This window comes from Mauremys mutica, chromosome 11, assembly GCF_020497125.1.
Source record: "Mauremys mutica isolate MM-2020 ecotype Southern chromosome 11, ASM2049712v1, whole genome shotgun sequence".
In the NCBI taxonomy this organism is placed as follows: Eukaryota; Metazoa; Chordata; order Testudines; family Geoemydidae; genus Mauremys; species Mauremys mutica.
In genome coordinates, this window is record NC_059082.1 from 73,498,736 (window position 1) to 73,515,992 (window position 17,257).

The 17,257-nt window shown below is 39.4% G+C and overlaps 1 protein-coding gene across 11 annotated transcripts in view; it reads left to right on the top strand.

Annotated features, from left to right (window-relative positions):
- Positions 1 to 17,257, top strand: part of SUN1 (Sad1 and UNC84 domain containing 1) — a 58,981-nt gene that overhangs the window by 24,980 nt on the left and 16,744 nt on the right. For 4 of the 11 annotated variants that reach the window (XM_044979203.1, XM_044979198.1, XM_044979196.1 and 1 more), the window contains 12 exons: positions 1,869 to 1,898; positions 1,988 to 2,182; positions 5,251 to 5,373; positions 6,977 to 7,060; positions 7,405 to 7,515; positions 9,090 to 9,188; positions 9,918 to 10,011; positions 11,327 to 11,385; positions 12,641 to 12,786; positions 12,919 to 13,155; positions 14,893 to 14,979; positions 16,946 to 16,989. In XM_044979203.1, the coding sequence (XP_044835138.1) occupies positions 1,869 to 1,898; positions 1,988 to 2,182; positions 5,251 to 5,373; positions 6,977 to 7,060; positions 7,405 to 7,515; positions 9,090 to 9,188; positions 9,918 to 10,011; positions 11,327 to 11,385; positions 12,641 to 12,786; positions 12,919 to 13,155; positions 14,893 to 14,979; positions 16,946 to 16,989 (1,309 nt within the window). The remainder of the gene's footprint in view (positions 1 to 1,868; positions 1,899 to 1,987; positions 2,183 to 5,250; positions 5,374 to 6,976; positions 7,061 to 7,404; positions 7,516 to 9,089; positions 9,189 to 9,917; positions 10,012 to 11,326; positions 11,386 to 12,640; positions 12,787 to 12,918; positions 13,156 to 14,892; positions 14,980 to 16,945; positions 16,990 to 17,257) is intronic. The other 7 variants (XM_044979199.1, XM_044979200.1, XM_044979201.1 and 4 more) reach the window with 7 other exon arrangements.

Sequence of the window (17,257 nt, forward strand, 5' to 3'; positions counted from 1 at the left end):
GAGTTTGGAGCAATTTAGTGACTCTGGAACAGAGAGAGAGAAATCCATATTCCTAAGGCCTTGACTACACTAGAAAAGATTTGCTAGTCCAGCAACCCTTTCTAGTGGAGATGCAGCTTATACCAGCAAAAGAACTCTTGCCATTATACCACACTTCTGACATATCTATGCTGGCAAAATGTTTAAGTAGAGATAAGGCTTCAGTCTCTGACTGCTCAGAATACTTGGAGATGGTAATCCTTTCTGAACAAAGGTCTGATTCTCTACTCCTTGCTCATGCAAAAATCCCACTTAGTCTGGAATACGGAGTGCCAGACTGGGCAGAAAAAGAGCAGCATTGTTGTTGAAGATGTTGGTCCTGCTCTGCCTATAAGAAAGGGGCTCTATTAGTAGTGGTGTAATACCTCTTTGGGTCCTTCTAGGGAAAGCTTTTTCCTCAAAATGACATACTATGGACAAGAACCTGGTTGATCTGGCTATTGCTAGGCTGGTGTTCCAGGTGATACTTTGTGCCTCAGTAGAGACCCAGGTTAGATTACTGGGTCTGTTTGGTTTTTTACATGTATGGGATATACCATAGAAGCTGTATGCAGTAGCTCTGGGGAGGGATGAGAGAAGGGAGCTCCTATCTGCTGCAGCGGTTCCTCATATCTAGGAGCGGCTTTGATGATCCAAAGGAAATTCAATCTTTGGGCTTGTATACACTGGCACTTTACAGCACTGCAACTTTCTTGCTCAGGAGTGTGGAAACCCGCCACCCTCCGAAGCACTGCAAGTTTCAGCGTTGTAAAGTGCCAGTGTAGACAGTGAACCAATGTTGGTAGCCGTGCTCCCAGCACTGCTAGCTATTCACCTCGTGCAGGTGGGTTTTTTTATAGTGCTGCGAGAGCGCTCCCCGACCACTGGTGCTGGGACTACACCGCCACATTAAAGCACTGCCGCGGCAGCGCTTTCTTGTTGCTAGTGAAGACATGCCCTTTACTTCCTCCTTTCTTGGCGGGTGAGTGTAGCTGAAATGCAGATATCCTTGTAAAGACCTTTTTTTAAAAAATAAATAAATTGGGTATCTGCTAAATACAAGAGGCTATCAGTCTATATCACAAATATACAATCATTGACATTGTTAACCAATTTCACAATACCAACATCTTATTTAAGTTTAATCTGTGGAAATGCAGCGTACTGTACAAATTTGTGTGTAAATAAACTAGACTTCAGTTACTCTTGAGGTTTCAAGTTACTGACACCTTAAATTTCCCCAAAAAGAAAAAACAAGAGACTAGCTTTCCAGCCAGGATTATTTACCCTTCCACTCTTCATCTTCCTGAGAAGAAACAGGGAAAACAGAGCTGGGAATAGTGGGACTTTACAATGCTGTCCAGTTACAGGCTGCTTGTTTCTGAGTGAATTGGAAGAAATTGTACTGTAACTTTAGTCTAATATTGTGTGCTAAATTTGACAATGGCTGGTTTAGCTAGGTCTTCCAGTTTATGTATTGAACTGTGGTTGTAGTAAAAAATGGTTACTAAGCAACAGAAACAGCATATGTTTCCAATTATCTAGCCTTCTCAGTAATCACACAGGAGCTGAGAAATGACGTATATTGGTGCTTCAATTTTCTTCTGACCACAACCTTCCTCTTCAAAGATAATGTAACTGTAAATTGTCACCTCAAAAATATCTGTATGTATTGAAGTCCCCCACAACAGTTAATGAATAAATGTAATATTCTAATCTTAAAATGCTTCTCCTTTGTGGGTTCTAGAAATAACAGAAATTTTTGTTTTGAGTACAATTTAGCTATATTAGTTTGCAATCTGGAGACTTCCATGTAATTGTACTCAGCAGGAAAATCCTCTGTTTTTTAGGGCTTGATGATGATGAATGCGATCTTAAAGGTAACTGCACTCCTTCATCTCCCTTCCCCTCACCCACCCCGTTAATAGGTTGCAATGAATGGATTAATGGTTCTTTTTTGATACATCAGGTGGGGACACAACAGTGATTCAGGGAAATGGTGATATAGCAACAGCTGAAACACAGACTACCATGATCAATGGCTATACTTGCAGTGACTGCAGTATGCTTTCTGAACGGAAAGAGGTCCTCACAGCGTACTCTGCTTCTCACATGCCATCTTCAAGAATTTACTCTAGGGATAGAAGCCAAAAATATAAATCTAGTAAGTGATTTTTCTTCCTTTTGTTTTTTGTGGTATTGTAAATGTCTTGTTGTTTGATGTATAAAGCTACATGTATTTGGAGGGTATAAAGATTTTTTTTTTTCCCTGCTGAATTTATCAAGCCTAATTGAATTCTAAATACCAATTAGCATACCAATTTTTGTTTGTATCAAGCTACACTTTATGGAGTTGATGTCTGCTGTGCACCAAAAGCTGACAGTATGAATTTCCCACAGTTACAAGAATATAAATGTGCCACATCAAAATAAAATGATACGGAATCTGGCAGAAAATAGTTCATACGTTCAAATTGATTAGGCTCATAACATGGTGTTGTAGATAGTATTGGTTCTTAGCAGTAGATGATTTTTCCTTTACACTTCATTATAACAATGAGGGTCAGGTTACCATTTTGTTACTCAAATTCCGCTTTAAAACTTCCTTTTCCATTATAACTCACCAGTAATAGGCGATCAAAAGAGTTAAACAAACAAAAACAACCAAACATAATCAGCAAGTTGTTGTTTGTAAATATCTGCTCTATAGAAAGATCTATTTTTTTTTAAAAATCCCTTCTATTGTTTTCTCTTTCCTTCTATAGACTCTCTGATTTTATTGTGTTCTGTGAGTTAGGCCCTCTTCTCAGTCCTTAGAGCTAACAAGGCTCTAATTGTTTTTGAGGAAGGACCCAGAATGAAAAGGCTGTGGCTTCAGCAGTTTTTTTCCTCTCAGTGTACAATTTCTGGAACTTTTTCTTAAGTATGGCTGTTCACTGCCTATATGGAGTTCTGCTTTTCCAGGCTAATCTACTCCCTTTGGATATTGCTCTTGTTAAGTGCCTTCCTTTGGAAAGCAGAAAGTTTGACGTCCTTTACCATCCCAACGCCTCATCTGTATTCTTTGGTTGTTGGTAATCTCCTCGAAGATCAGTTTAGGAAGAAGGCATGCTCTTTAGTTGCCGTCACTTTCAGAATTGTGGGTTGTTTCAGTTGCTATCCCTTCTGGGCCAAGGTGTGACCCTCGTTGTAGCATATCCTGAATAGTAAGAAGTCAGTTTCTTGACTCTCTCTCTTAGGGAAACTCAGGAGATTGCAAGGGAATTATTTAGATTTTAAGCTCCGTTGGATAAGTATTGCCTCTTGTCCTATGTTTGTACAATAGGACCCCAATCTTACATAGGTTTAATAAACTTTCAGTATTTAAATGGGACATTGGAGTCTAGAAATCTTTCTTTTTTTAATACTATCTCTCTTCTACACAAAACTCTCTCAGGAGAATCTTGAGAGTCCCCATTTGTGAGGATACTTCAGCAGTTGAAACAAAGATTGTAGCAAACCAGCATTTGACTAAATACCAAAGCTTTTAAGAAAGCAGGAGTACAAGGATGATTGTGCTAATTATTTTTTGTGTGTGCGTGTTCCAAAGTGGAGGAGAAGATACAGAGGAAAAAGTCTAGTAGTAACTGCCTTGAGTGGCTTCCTTCCACTTGGAAGTATGAAGGGGGAGGAGGAGAAAACACGCTCTCTTCCTCCCTGCCCCCTCTTTCAACAAGAATTCAACTTAAGCCCCTTTTTTGTTCTAGGTTGGGATTTTGAGATGCTAACTGTTCATGGGTTCAGCATGGAGAAATCCTGAGTTCTGAAGATAAGGAATTAATTACAATTTAAATGTTGGCAAAAGTCATTAGCTGTCTTCCAAGTTTTCAATCCCATTTAACCAGGAAAGGCTTGTATCTTGAGCTTTGCCCTGGGAAAACAGTCACTCCAGACCATGGTTTAGGCATGCCAGCATTCCGGGAACTTTCACTGTTGTTGCTTTAGGTCAGGGGTCGGCAACCTACAGCACACGTGCCAAAGGTGGCACGCGAGCCAATTTTTGATGGCACGCAGGGCGGGCTGAGCCGCTCAGCCCGCCACCACTCTGGGGTTCCCACTGCTGGCCCCTTGCCAGCCGGGGTCCCACTCAGCACCCGCTGCTGGCCTGGGGAAAGGAACCCCAGGCTGGCAGCGGGCTGAGACCCCAGCGGGCAAGGAGCCGGTGGTGGAAACCCCAGAGCGGCGGCGGCGGGCTGAGCAGCTGAGCCTGCTGCCGCTCTGGGATTCCCGCTGCTGGCCCCTTGCCAGCCCCCCCCCCACCGCAGCCCCACTCAGCACCCGCTGCTGGCCTGGGGGAAGGAACCCCAGGCTGGCAGCGGGCTGAGACCCCAGCGGGCAAGGAGCGGTGGTGGAAACCCCAGAGCGGCGGCGGTGGGTTGAGCAGCTGAGCCTGCTGCCGCTCTGGGATTCCCGCTGCTGGCCCCTTGCCAGCCCCCCCCCCCCACCGCAGCCCCACTCAGCACCCGCTGCTGGCCTGGGGGAAGGAACTCCAGGCTGGCAGCGGGCTGAGACCCCAGCGGGCAATGAGCCGGCAGCCGAAACCCCAGACCGGTGTCCAGCTGAGCTGCTCAGCCCTCCGCCGCTCTGGGGTTTCCACGCGGGTTCCTCACCTCAGCTGCCGATCTAGGGTTCTAGCCGCTGACCTCCTGCCAGCCGGTTATCAACTTATAGCTCAGAAGCCTGTGTGCAGCTTAAAGTATCTAAATACGTGCCACCAGACATTGGAAAACTCAGCAAGGAAAAGGATCACACTAAACTAATAAGATCTGCATTTTAATTTAATTTTAAATAAAGCTTCTGAAAGATTTTGAAAACCTTGTTTACTTTACATATAACAGTAGTTTGGTTATATATAGACTTGTAGAGAGACCTTCTAAAAAACGTTCAAATGCGTTACCAGCACATGAAGCCTTAAATTAGAGTGTATACATGAAGACTCGGCACACCGCTGCTGAAAAGTTGCCGACCCCTGCTTTAGGTATACTTCGCCATAGATAAATGGGGAAATTCAGCAGTAAGGCTTGTCAAGACAACACCACTCATAGTTGCTATGTCCACAAATTTTGTATCCCTGGATAAGTAAAATTTTTAGCCATTTCTAGCTTGATATCAACAGATGGAAATGCAAGTAGTTTATAAATGAAAAATGAAATTGTGTAGGGAAATAATTTTGTATTCACACTTTTTTAATAGGAAACACCCCTTTCTACATGAATAAGATTCTACGATTGATCAAATATACTGCAACATCTTTTGCATCACTGTTAGTGCAACTATTTCAAATGGTTTTGCTGAACCTGGGTTGTGAATTTAAAGGTACCTTTTTAGTGGTCTTCCCTTCCTTTGTCTCCTCCAAAGCCACTACCTCAATAAAAAGCCCTGTGCTTTTTTCTTGTGTGGCTTTTCATCCATTTCACCTGCTGCACCATGGTGTCTTCCATAGTAATTTGGCTTGGTTCTCTTATGCTCACTTACTGTCTTTGCACCTTTTTTTTCTTTGGAAGTGTTCATATACAGGTATATGGTAACTGTGGTTTTTCTGTTTCTGACACTGCCAGACCGTAATTTTTTTAGTGTTTTCGAAATGCAGTTTTCTTGCTTCTTCTAGACTTGAGCTTCATGTTCCTAAATCGGTTTGTTTTATTTCTGCAAGGTTAAGTCTCCTCATTAACACTTTCTCTGCAGGCTGTTCTGCTGTTTGTTTGGGATAACTTCGGTCATTTGGTGCTTATTGCCTGTCCCTCAGGGTATGTCAGCCTAGCAACTAGACACTGGTATCAGGCCCATGCCAGCCAACTCGGGCTCTCTGTGAGGTGGGAGGGACCAGGCTCCAGCCCAAGCCCAGAAGTCTACACAGCAATGAAATAGTCCCACAAGCCCAAGTTGGCTGGCTGGCATGGGCCAGACGTGGGTGTCAAGTTGCTGTGTAGTTGTACCTTCAGAGTTAAATCTTCTAACGATTATGTTAAAGTTGACAGAAAATCACTGTACCCTTCATGCTCAGCTGAAAGGGATTCCTCATCTTCTCACTCGTTCAGTAATGCTTTTTCTGCCTTTCTGATATCGGGAATGTCTGGTCTCTCCTGGATCCTCCACTAAAACCAGGGAAGTGGGTAGCACTTGGTCTGCAACTGAAAGGATGGGGGTGTTCAACAATGTTGGTATTTTGAGTAGAGTATTTGAACTAAATAGATGTAAAGCAGTTTTCACTGATTAAAAATAGCTGCTCCTCCTGTTGCATCCTCACATAATCCATGTTTCAGTGGATACCTGGTGAAGCTTGAACTAATTCTTCATTGCCAATAGGGTGTTCCACGAAAAATTGTAGACTACTAGATCTGAATTTGAGATTTTTGCATTAGAAATTCAGATCTTATCTAATCAAGCTTTCCTGGAAGGTGCTACAGACAAACGGAGAACTGGTAAGTTTGACTTCCCAGGTACCAAGCAAGTAGAACTCAAAATTAAGCATTCAATTAAAAACTGCTTCCCCAAATAATTAATTAAGTGTGTGTGTGGGGGGGCAGTATGTGAGTTAAATAGGTGTTTAACAGTTGCACTGTTTTGGATGCAGCCTTCAGTTAGGGGGAAAGTACCCGATCAACTTCTAAGAAGACGGCAGCGAAACCAAGAAAGAATAGACTAGACTTAGTTAATATTTGTAAGGCAAAAAACAAGAAGGAAAAAGGTTTGACCCACAAGGTAGGGAGGCCTCCTTTAGTCATCATAAAGTTGCAAAGAATGCACACGTGTGCCCTTTGCAAGTCACTTTACACATCAAATACCTCTTTAAGGTCTCCTGTAGGTGGCTTGGCTTTATAACTAAATAAATCAGGTCAGTTTGCTTGTTAAGCTAGCTATCTGAAGTTTTGGACTCCAGAGAGTTAAATTCTATACCCTCTTTCTGCATGTATTGCAGCTCACTCGAATTACTGTGGAAGTATGAATGTAAAAGACTTTCTCAAAGAGGATGGCCATCTTGGTATAAATGGGGAATCATTGTGTAAGTATGGTTGGGGTATTTTTGTCTTTTTAGCTTTGGGTTGGAGTCCTGGATGTCACAATGATATCTAGATTATATGAAAAAACTCTATAGAAGTTGTTGTATACCTGAACAGTAGTTTTGTGTTTTTAATTTAGACACTAAATATTAATACACAAGTGTATTGCTGCAACATTTTCTATAGGAGAAAATATCTGTGGAATTTTGTCTTGTTAATCTTTCTTACCTACCTTAGTTCTTGGTTTTGGAAAATGATACTGTGACATAACTGGAACATGTCTGTCTTGTTAGTAGCTTTATTGGTTAACTTGTCACCATTAATTGATTGTTACCGTAACCAACAGGTGATGACTGTAAGGGGAAGAAACATCTTGAAACATACACAACAGTCCACATGCAATCCTCAAGGTCTAAAAGGGTAGCAAGGACCATTTGGCACACCTTTTCTTATGCAGGTTGACGTGCACCTTTTTTTCATTTTGCTTTTATTTTACGTCACAACCTCACAAATGTTAATCACTCATACTGCTTTGTGTGTTTAATTTAACTGTCATTTTCAAAGTAGATTAGGCTGAATTAACTGTAAAAATGTTCTGGAAGAATAGTTACATGGTATCTCTCTTCTACTCCTTGTGTTACTTGCTACAATATTAGACTCACTAGGTTAGGAAGGAGCTTGGCAAATATAATAGTCTGTTTACATATGGCACAATTGCTATGAAAGGAAGTTATAGTATTTATTACCACGTGATGTGTATTTAATACTTTAAAATACAAAGCAAAAGTTTTTTTTTTTTTAAGCTATATCTTAAGTAAGTGTATACTTCTGGAAGGATGGAAAACAGGATTTAAAGAGAAAAGGGACATTAAGATACCCTATACAGGGTATTTTATTATTTTGTACCCTGTTTTTATTTTGTGGTAGCCAGTTATTGCAGGACTGTCATGTAGTTAGTATACTATCTATCCTATGAAATGGGTCTACCAATGCTTGAATAGGCACAGGCATCAAGATTCTTTAGAGCAATTTGCTGTCCATCTATTTTCATGCAGCAAAGAAGAATAGTGTGAGACATTTCTTCAGTCACCTAACTGGTTTTATAAAATACTGGGCTGTAACGTTTGGTGCCCCTCGGAGACTGACCATCATATCTCTGCTAATCTAAAGTTTAGAATTCCCCTAAACGTATCTATAGAAATAGAACAGCAACAACAAATCTACACTTAGTGTCGGATGCAAAGGCCATTAATCTTTCTATTGACTTCAGTGGGCTTTGGGTCAGGCCTTTGAAAAACCAACTGACACTGTCATACCATAAAACCCATAGCTGGATTTAATTATAAAAATGAACAATCATTTACCTCATTACTTGTAATTTACTTTCACTAAGGCATATACTTTTCTTCTTCTTCTGCTTCTCAATATTGCCTCTTGTTAGTGAGGATATTATGGTCAATATTTTTTAAATAATGATTTTGAAGACTTGGTTCTTGAGGTTTTAAATGTTCCTTTTTCTATGCCCACATTTATCTTGCCAACTCAGATACCAGAAACTTGCAGTGCATACTTGAAGACAAAACCAAGAAACTTTGAAAGGATTGCCTGACTAAAGCATGCACTTGTGTTATACTAAACAGTGGATGGTTGAAGAGTATTATTCGGGACATTTTTCTGACAGAATATTGTGCCACAAAACATAGGCTCTTTATATTCTGAAAAGATGGTATTTTAATTACCCAGATGATAAAATCTGGAAGTTGAACCGTCTGTGTGCTAGCATATTGTCTTTTCCTTTTAATGGTGTTAGCGCCAGTTATGTCCATATTTTCTTATTAGCAGTAATACTCATTTTGTGTGTAATGGTTGAAAAAGTTTACAAACTACTGGAGGATATGCACTAAAATTACACTGTATGTAATTCTCATAACTTCAGAAGCTAAAGAATCTCTGCTCTGCTTTTATTGCAAACAATGGGTCAGGTTGTCTGTATATACATTACACATATATAGTTCATTTGTTATACACCAGGTTACTTTGTGCTACAAGTGTTGCGAACAGTGGGAGCAACAGGATGGTTTATGTCTCAGAAGATGTTATCACTACTTTGGCTGGCCATTGTTTCTCCAGGTTACTATCTTGATCTCTGTTTTTGTACTTTTGCATGTTATCTGCCTCTGCTGGCAAACTAGGAGTCTACACTATGTGATTGCCTCGCTGATGCTGACTCAACTGTGCTTTGGATGGTACTTTACTGTTTGTAAAGGCTAAACTATTTAGTGATGATATATCTGTGTTCACAAATTCAGTGGGCGATTAACAAGGCTGCTTCATATGAAAGGCAACATGTCTAATGGTTAGAGCAGACAACGGGGGAATGAGGAAAACTGGGCTCTGTTTGATTCTCCCATTAACTCCCCATGGCTTTAGGAAACTTGTTTAATCTTGTAGTGCCACGGTATCCCTACAATCAAAATTAATATAATGCCTTTTTGAAGCTCATAGAGACCTTTAGTTGAAAGGGGTTATCCAAGTGCAAAACACAATTAAACATAGCTGAAGGGGTATTGTGTTTTAACCTCATGAAAGTTAGTTATTGCTTTCCTAAACAAATTTCATTTTCTTGCATGGCTGTTTTTTGTGCTGCGTAGTTGATATTGCATTGCAGTATATAGCTGTGCTATAAATTTAGATGAAAACAAGTTGCATGTGTTTCCTTTCACCTATATCCATCCACCCCAACAATCTGTTCATTGCACAAAACATTGCCATATTTGCATGTGCTTCTGCTTGGTCTCCCTTAGTATATTCTGTAACAATTACATTTTTAGTTCATCAAATACGTCCTTTCTCTTATAGGGAAGGCAGCTTCTGGGGTATTCTGGTGGCTTGGAACTGGATGGTATCAACTTGTTACTCTGATTTCTTTGTTCAATGTGTTTCTTCTTACAAGGTTTGTGAATTCATTTTTTTAAACAGAATTTTCTTCCCTAAGTTACAGACTTGTTAGATTTGTGCTGTAACAGTTGTGATTAAAATGGGTGAAATTATCCTAGTTGAAGAATACAAGGTATAATGTCTGACAAAAGGAGAAAGCAAACAGCCTGTGTGTGTGTGAAAACATAGGAAGGAGAGGAAAATCTTTACTATTTTAGAAAGAGAATTGCTGAGGAAATACTCTATTTGTAGCTTTAGAATCATACACACTTCAGCAAAAAGGTGATCTGACAATATTCATTAATATTCTAATAATAGGGGAAAACACATATATGTCAGGTTTCAGAGTAGCAACCATGTTAGTCTGTATCCACAAAAAGAACAGGAGTACTTGTGGTTTGTCAGTATCTGTAATATGCCTTTATAAATCAAAGTTGCTGCACGTCTTTCTGTACAGAGCATATATTTTCATTTTAAATGAGAGGTACAGGGTGAAGCAATTAAACAGCTACATAGCAAATAGTAAAAACTGTTAGACCAGTTACACAGGTCTGTTGTCCACCTTAACACATTAAGGAATAAGCATAATGAATTTTGTCAATGAAGTATACTTCAGTACTTTTCAGATGCATAGTCTGTGTGTAATATGCACTACAGGAAAAAGCATGGTATTTCTATGTAGCCAAAACTTAAGCTAGATCAATCTAAGATGTGAATAGGGCAGTGTATTTCCATATGCTGTTGAATTCTAAACAATATGAAGACACCTCACTGTAATGTAAACTGAACTAACCTCTGTCATGAGGTACCATTATTTATACTTGTATGCTATCTATTATACTTCGTGAGTTGGAGTCTGCTTTTTCCTGTGCATGAGTAACGTCCATTCCACTAACACCTGTGGACATAAATATGTATTTACAATGAAGAAAATAGAAACCCACATACCGAAATATGTTTGTTAATGGGTACAGCTTTGTACGCCTGACTCTCTCATTCTAAGATGCTATATAGATATGGTCATGTCGGGTTCAATATTTCGGTACAAAACAAAATTCAGTATCCCTCGGTTAAATATAAGGTTTTTTGTTTTTCCGAGCATGTTCTTGGGGGAAAAAAATGTAACTATGGGCAAGATACTATTGCTGACTTCATAAAATATCAGCATTTCTTGTGATACAGTCCTCAGAATTGAGCTCTAAATGTTTAAAATTGAACTTCATGTTTAGGTTTATTTCATGCTAATGCCTCAACCAATTATAGAACACAGTTAAAAATGATAGACCCATTCTATGTCTAATTAAAAGTTAAATTTACTTCTCTGTTTCTAGATGCCTTCCAAAGATTTACAAGTTGTTACTGTTTCTCATCCCACTGCTGTTTTTGCTAGGTATGTGAAGTGTTTGTATATTGCTGCTAGTGCAGGCTGGTGAATAGTTATTACAAACGTACCAGACTAGCATTTTTAGGTGAACTTGATGTTTATGAAAGATGTCCAGCTAATAGCACAGGAGACTGAAGTTCTGTTTGCTGAGAGCAGCAATTCAGGCATTCCCTAACACTGCCCTGCTAGTGTGCTTTCCTTCTGACATGGAAAGAATATCCCTTGTTATGAAAAGGCAAGTCAGTTTCTGTACTCCTTCAATACGTAGACCACCTCTGAAGGGGACTACAGGACAACCAGTTGATGACCAGGAACTGGAATGAGCCCATTAAGACACTTCACGTAGATTACCTTTGATGATTTGTTAATTTCATTATTATTGGCAGTGCTTATAGTCTACAGTTACAGTGGCCCAACGTTTTCCATTATAAAACACTCTTTTTGGTTGTTTTAACTCTAACTTAAACATCATAACTTAAACATCCCATGCCGGATGTCTACCCACAGGTGAATTTTTTTATTAAGTGTCACCTAAAATGGTTCAGTCATTTCTGAGAACGAGGCTAAGGAAAATTGCTCCTCGCTATGTTAAAAATCTTGTCGCTCTTTTGTTGAGACGCTTTAGTGTCTCAATTCTTTGGAGCAGGGACTTGTATGGTGCCAGAGGGATTGCTTTAGTGATGGGATAATACTGTCTAACCTCCATGGGTATTGTGAAGATAAGTGCATCAAGATACTACCATGAAAACACCATAGAAAAACTCACAATGAAATTAGTAATTCTGTATTCAGTGCAGGATTTGGATGGTGTGCAACAAGTAAGATATAGGGTCACACATAGAACAATGAGGATAAAAAAGAAATATTGAAGTGCGCCATTCAGTGAGTGCAATGTATCTTGTGCACTGAATGAGCCATGGGAAGGTATGTGATCATGTGAGGATTGTATCATAATGCATACACCTAAGAAGCCTGAATTCAGGTTGCACAAGCAGCCTTAACTCTGGCATTTCCTAACCTTTGAGTGCTTAGTTTGCAACCTTAATGCCCTTAAACATAGTTGGTGGTGTGTTTTAAATCTAGTTTTGTTTAGACTTTGGTAGTGCCCACAATGTGAAGTGCACTTTCCAAACATGTAACACAGCCTCTGTCCTGAAGTAACTGCTTTAAAGTATTAATCCAAACGATCATAAAATCCGAGATTGCACCTCTTATTAAAAACAATTTTTGTTTTTGTTTTTCTTTGATCTTCTTGCCTAAGGTATATGGTACTGGGGCTTTGAAGGCTTCCTTTCATTACTGCCTGCATTCAGTTGGACAAGCATACGTCAAACACAAAGAATAGATGAGCCTGTGCAGATTCTTAAACCACATCCTGATTCTTCTCGCTATGTCCAGCCTCCAGAGGTAAAATACTTAAAAGGCATCTTCTTAACTCTTGGCTACTGGATTTTTCCAATAGCTGACCTGTAATTCAAGAATAATGGGGGAGTAAATGGGATTACTTAATTCTTTTATATATAAATCTTCACATTTTAGGGTACCATACAGTTGTTTGATTCTAGTCGTATGAGTGAACTGGAAAAGCAAATGGCCCTCATGTCTGACAGATGTCATCACAATGATGAAGAATATGGCAAAGTGATGCTACAGCTTGAGAAGCTTCAGGATCAGGTTTCCCAGATGAATGACAAAAGTGAGATGTTGATACTAATAAAAAATGTAATGGGCCAACATTTTAAGGAAATGCAATCTGAGGAAATGGCACATTCAACGGTAAAGATAAAATGCATGTTTCTGATGGTTTCTTATATTGATTAGTGTACTAACCCTAGTGTGCATTTATCATCCAAATGATATGTAAGTTGTTTTTTTTTACTTTGTATTTAAGAGCCTGTTAGAATTAATAGAAGTAGTTGAAGCTGAGAATGGGAATTTGAGTGTAGCTGGAGTGTGAAATTACTTAACTGCTTATTTCCTTTCTTAAGGCCTACGTCAGTGCAGTAGTCTAGCAACTTTAATTAAAAGTTAACATACTTCTTGTGTTGGGTTGTAAATCAGAATATTTGCATTTTAAGCTATTCCCTTCTCCAGTCTAATGTATACCCGCGTGCAATCAATGCACTTATTTGAGTTGATGCTTGAATAAATCATTCCTAAAACAGGGAGTACTCACCTCCCAATCCTTGAAGCGTTTGAAACTAACTTCCAGCTTTTCTATTTTAACCAACAAAAGGCTGTGGATGGTAGCCCAACATGAGGACCTGCCATGTACCAGACCTAAGGCTTTCAGCAACTCCTGAATCTTGCTCTTTAGGCAAGAGGCACTAAAACAGATTCTGGATGTCTTTAGGATGTGAGGAAGGGGGAAGAGACAGAGCTCTGTTTAACTTGCACTGCCTAACTTTTGTAACAAAAATAATAATCCTAACATAAGTGTAAAATTATGGCACTGGAAATAAGAAAGAAGGCCACAATTGTATGAAAGGGTTTGTCACTTATGAAAAGTCAAATACTTAGAGTAGGCTGTATTTGTAAACATGTTTTGTACTTTTCATTCCTGTATATAAACCTTTTGTTGCTAGGGACAGTATTTATTATAGCCTATTACTAAAACTTCTTTCCTTCAACTCGGTCTTCCACTCTGACCCTCTGCTAACATTAGAAGATGATGGATTGAATTTCCTATAATGCCTAAGTTATTTAGGAGCATTAATTTAATTGACTTTCAGTGGGATTTGAGCTCCTAAATCGGTGGTTCTCAACCCATTTACCATTGTGGGCCACATATGCTCTTTGTGTTATGTGGGGGTGATATATATAGATGTATAGATAGAGATGATTTAAAAAACAAAACAAAACACCTGTATGGCTGTGAGGCTGTCACGTAGGTCGCAGCTGTGTGCTGATTGGGCTGCAAGTGACCCACGAGTTGAGAATCACTGTCCTAAATCTTTAGAAAAATCTCATCTAATGTTTCATGTCAGTTAATTTTCAGTACAAAAACAGAAACATTACAGGAAACAAGTTGGATAGGCTACTAAGTAATAGCCTACATAAAAGTTCAAATCTTAATCTGATAAACTGTGTTTTTCCACAAAAAGTGCTTTTACTAGCCCATATTCTCTTTAATTAATTGGCTGTCCAATTTGGTATTAGGCTCTAGCTTTGATGCTACCATATGTAACTCAAGGTTTCTGCTGATATTGCCCCACCAACTGGCAAGCAGTAATGTAGTCATGTAGTTTTGTCAGCAGTACTGCCTGCCCCCTTCTTGTGTTCTTGATCTCACAGGGCTATCTCAAATGGCTAGTCTAACGCAGCACAGCTTGGCATCAAAAATCAATTGGACTTAAATGACTTAAGCATTTTTCAAAAATACTTAATCCTTGGTTTTTATGCACCAAGTATCTGGCATGATCACAACATGAAAGTAGTGATTTTACTGAAAATATTAATAGCAATTTGACTATTTTGTTCTCAATAAGTAGAACATGTTTTCCTGTTTTTAAGACTGATCTTCTGGCTTTACACCAAGAACATGAATTGCGTATTTTGACACTGGAAGACCTTATTGGAAAACTTTCTGCAAAATCCAAGGTACTGAAAGGCTCTTTCCTTCCTACTTTCATATAGTGAGTCCAAAGCATAGCCTCTTTACAAAATAAATGGCGTAAACTTCAGTCAACTATAGAAATGTTGCTTAGTAAACTTTTCCCAGCATCCATCTTGCACCACTCCAGTTATCTAGTTTGTTTGCCCTTCCCAAACTTTCTTTAAAAATGCCTCCTCTTGTTTCTGGAGAGGCTGAAGACACAAGTTTCTGTCTGCAGGTGTAGAAAGCTGAAGATGTTTCATGTTTGCACATCTAAAGTGACTGCCAAAGTAAAAACATTAAAAAAACAAAACAAAAACCCTCTTAAATAACTGAATTCAGATTTTTAAAACTGGTATTCATGTTAATGCAGCAGGTTTACAAGAAAAACTGTTTCGTCCTACTCCCTTTCACTTGCCCTGGAAAATGAAACTTGAATGGTTAGCACCACTCTAAGGAGCTTGTCTTCACTGCAATAGTTAGCTTGAGTACACTCCAGTGAGGGCAACCTCTCTCCAGAAAAACCCTCTGGAATTACACAGGGTGATTTGATTATCAGCACAGAATGACTGGATTAGCAGAGTGATTGGATTAACTGCTGAGGAGCTGTTGTAATTTAAGATGTTGCAGTTCCCACTGTGTTACTAGCTTGAGCATCAGCATCACTCAAACTTCAACCCACCCCCAACAGGCCAGCTAGCTTGCTTAAAGCACTATTTAACTCAAATTAAAGATTTTTGTATGTGGACAGGAGTTGTTAGGGGTAACACTTGAGTTGTAACACAAGTTAACTGCTGTGAAGACAGCATAATACATTTAACTTCCACAACTGCAGACAAATGATTAAATAAAAGCTAATGTTGAATTTTGTTTACATTTTGTGAAGACTTTATTTTTCACATGTAAAACAAGTCTGTCTCAATACAACAAATTTCCTTATAGGTAAAGCTAAGATTTTTGTCAGTTATTTTTTTATAAAAGTCACGAACTGGTTATGGGCAATAAACAAAAATTAATGGAAACCTGTGACAAAATGGGGAAGGAGGATGGTCCAGCACCCACTGCTGCTGTGGCTCCAGGGTCTCTTCCCTTCCCTCCCCCACTCTCCCCATGGAGGCTGGGAGTTCCAGCCTTGCCGCTCCAAGGCTGAAGTGGAAAATGTCACGGGGATTCCATGACTTCTGAGACCTAATCTTAGCCTTACTTGTAAGTACAGGTTTCTTTGTATTGGCACAGCCTGGACTAGTGCCAAAACCTGTTTGAGGTCCCAGTGTCTGGTGCTTTTTCTGTGCTTTATGAACCAGAGTTCTGAGATCTCTCGTGCATGCTCCTGAACTTTTCATACCTAGGATCAGTACTGAGTTCCCTAAATGTAGAGGTCCATTGGAATGCTGCTTCACCCTGTACAGGGATGGGAGCAGATAGCTCTGGAGATCTTTCACCTCAGTTAAACCCTTCCCCTTCCAAAGCCACACATTGTAGTAACTGTCCTGTAACAAAGGAGAGCTAGGAGAGCCCAACAATTTAGATTAGCTATGTGGGATCTCTGCAGAGTAGTACCTGGTGACTTGTACTCCCATTTCCCTCATACAAGGAAGAAAACATTTAGGCCCCTGTCAACTAGAGATCCAAACCCGGGAACCTATCTCTGACTACTTGCATGGCAGATTGTGCCAATGAACTGGGCTACTGCATTTTTAATAGTCCCATTGATCTCTATTTTTGGTGGGGGGGGGAGGGGGTTTAAAGCTACAGATCATTCTTCATCAGATTCTGATCATTAAAGCGGGTAATTTGGCATAGTATGGTTTATATAAATGCATGTACAGAAACATTAAACTAAATTATTTAGGAATGTAATCTTATATGGGTGCTGCCCAAGCATGTCCTCTTCATGTGGCAATTATCCTTATTTGTGATCTTGAAGTTAAAGAATGCACTTCTTAAAATAGATTTTTTCATATCTGTCAGGACATCCAGAAGGAACTTGAACTAACCCAAACAAGAACAGTGAGGTATGACTACTGTCTATGTCTAATATGTTGCATTTTGAATCCTGATACTAATTGATGGTGGTAGGAATCGTTCACTGAACTACAATGGTAACTATCTTTTCCTAATGCCTGTTTATATGTCAGTTGAGTGGTTTTTAAAGTTTTGTTGAAGTGTTTGTCAGCATGAGTGTTATCTTTTTATAATAGATTGGTGGAGATTCTAGACATCAGTGCAAGACGACCATCTCTGAACAGTCCCATATCCTGCCCCCAATATCTGACCATTATT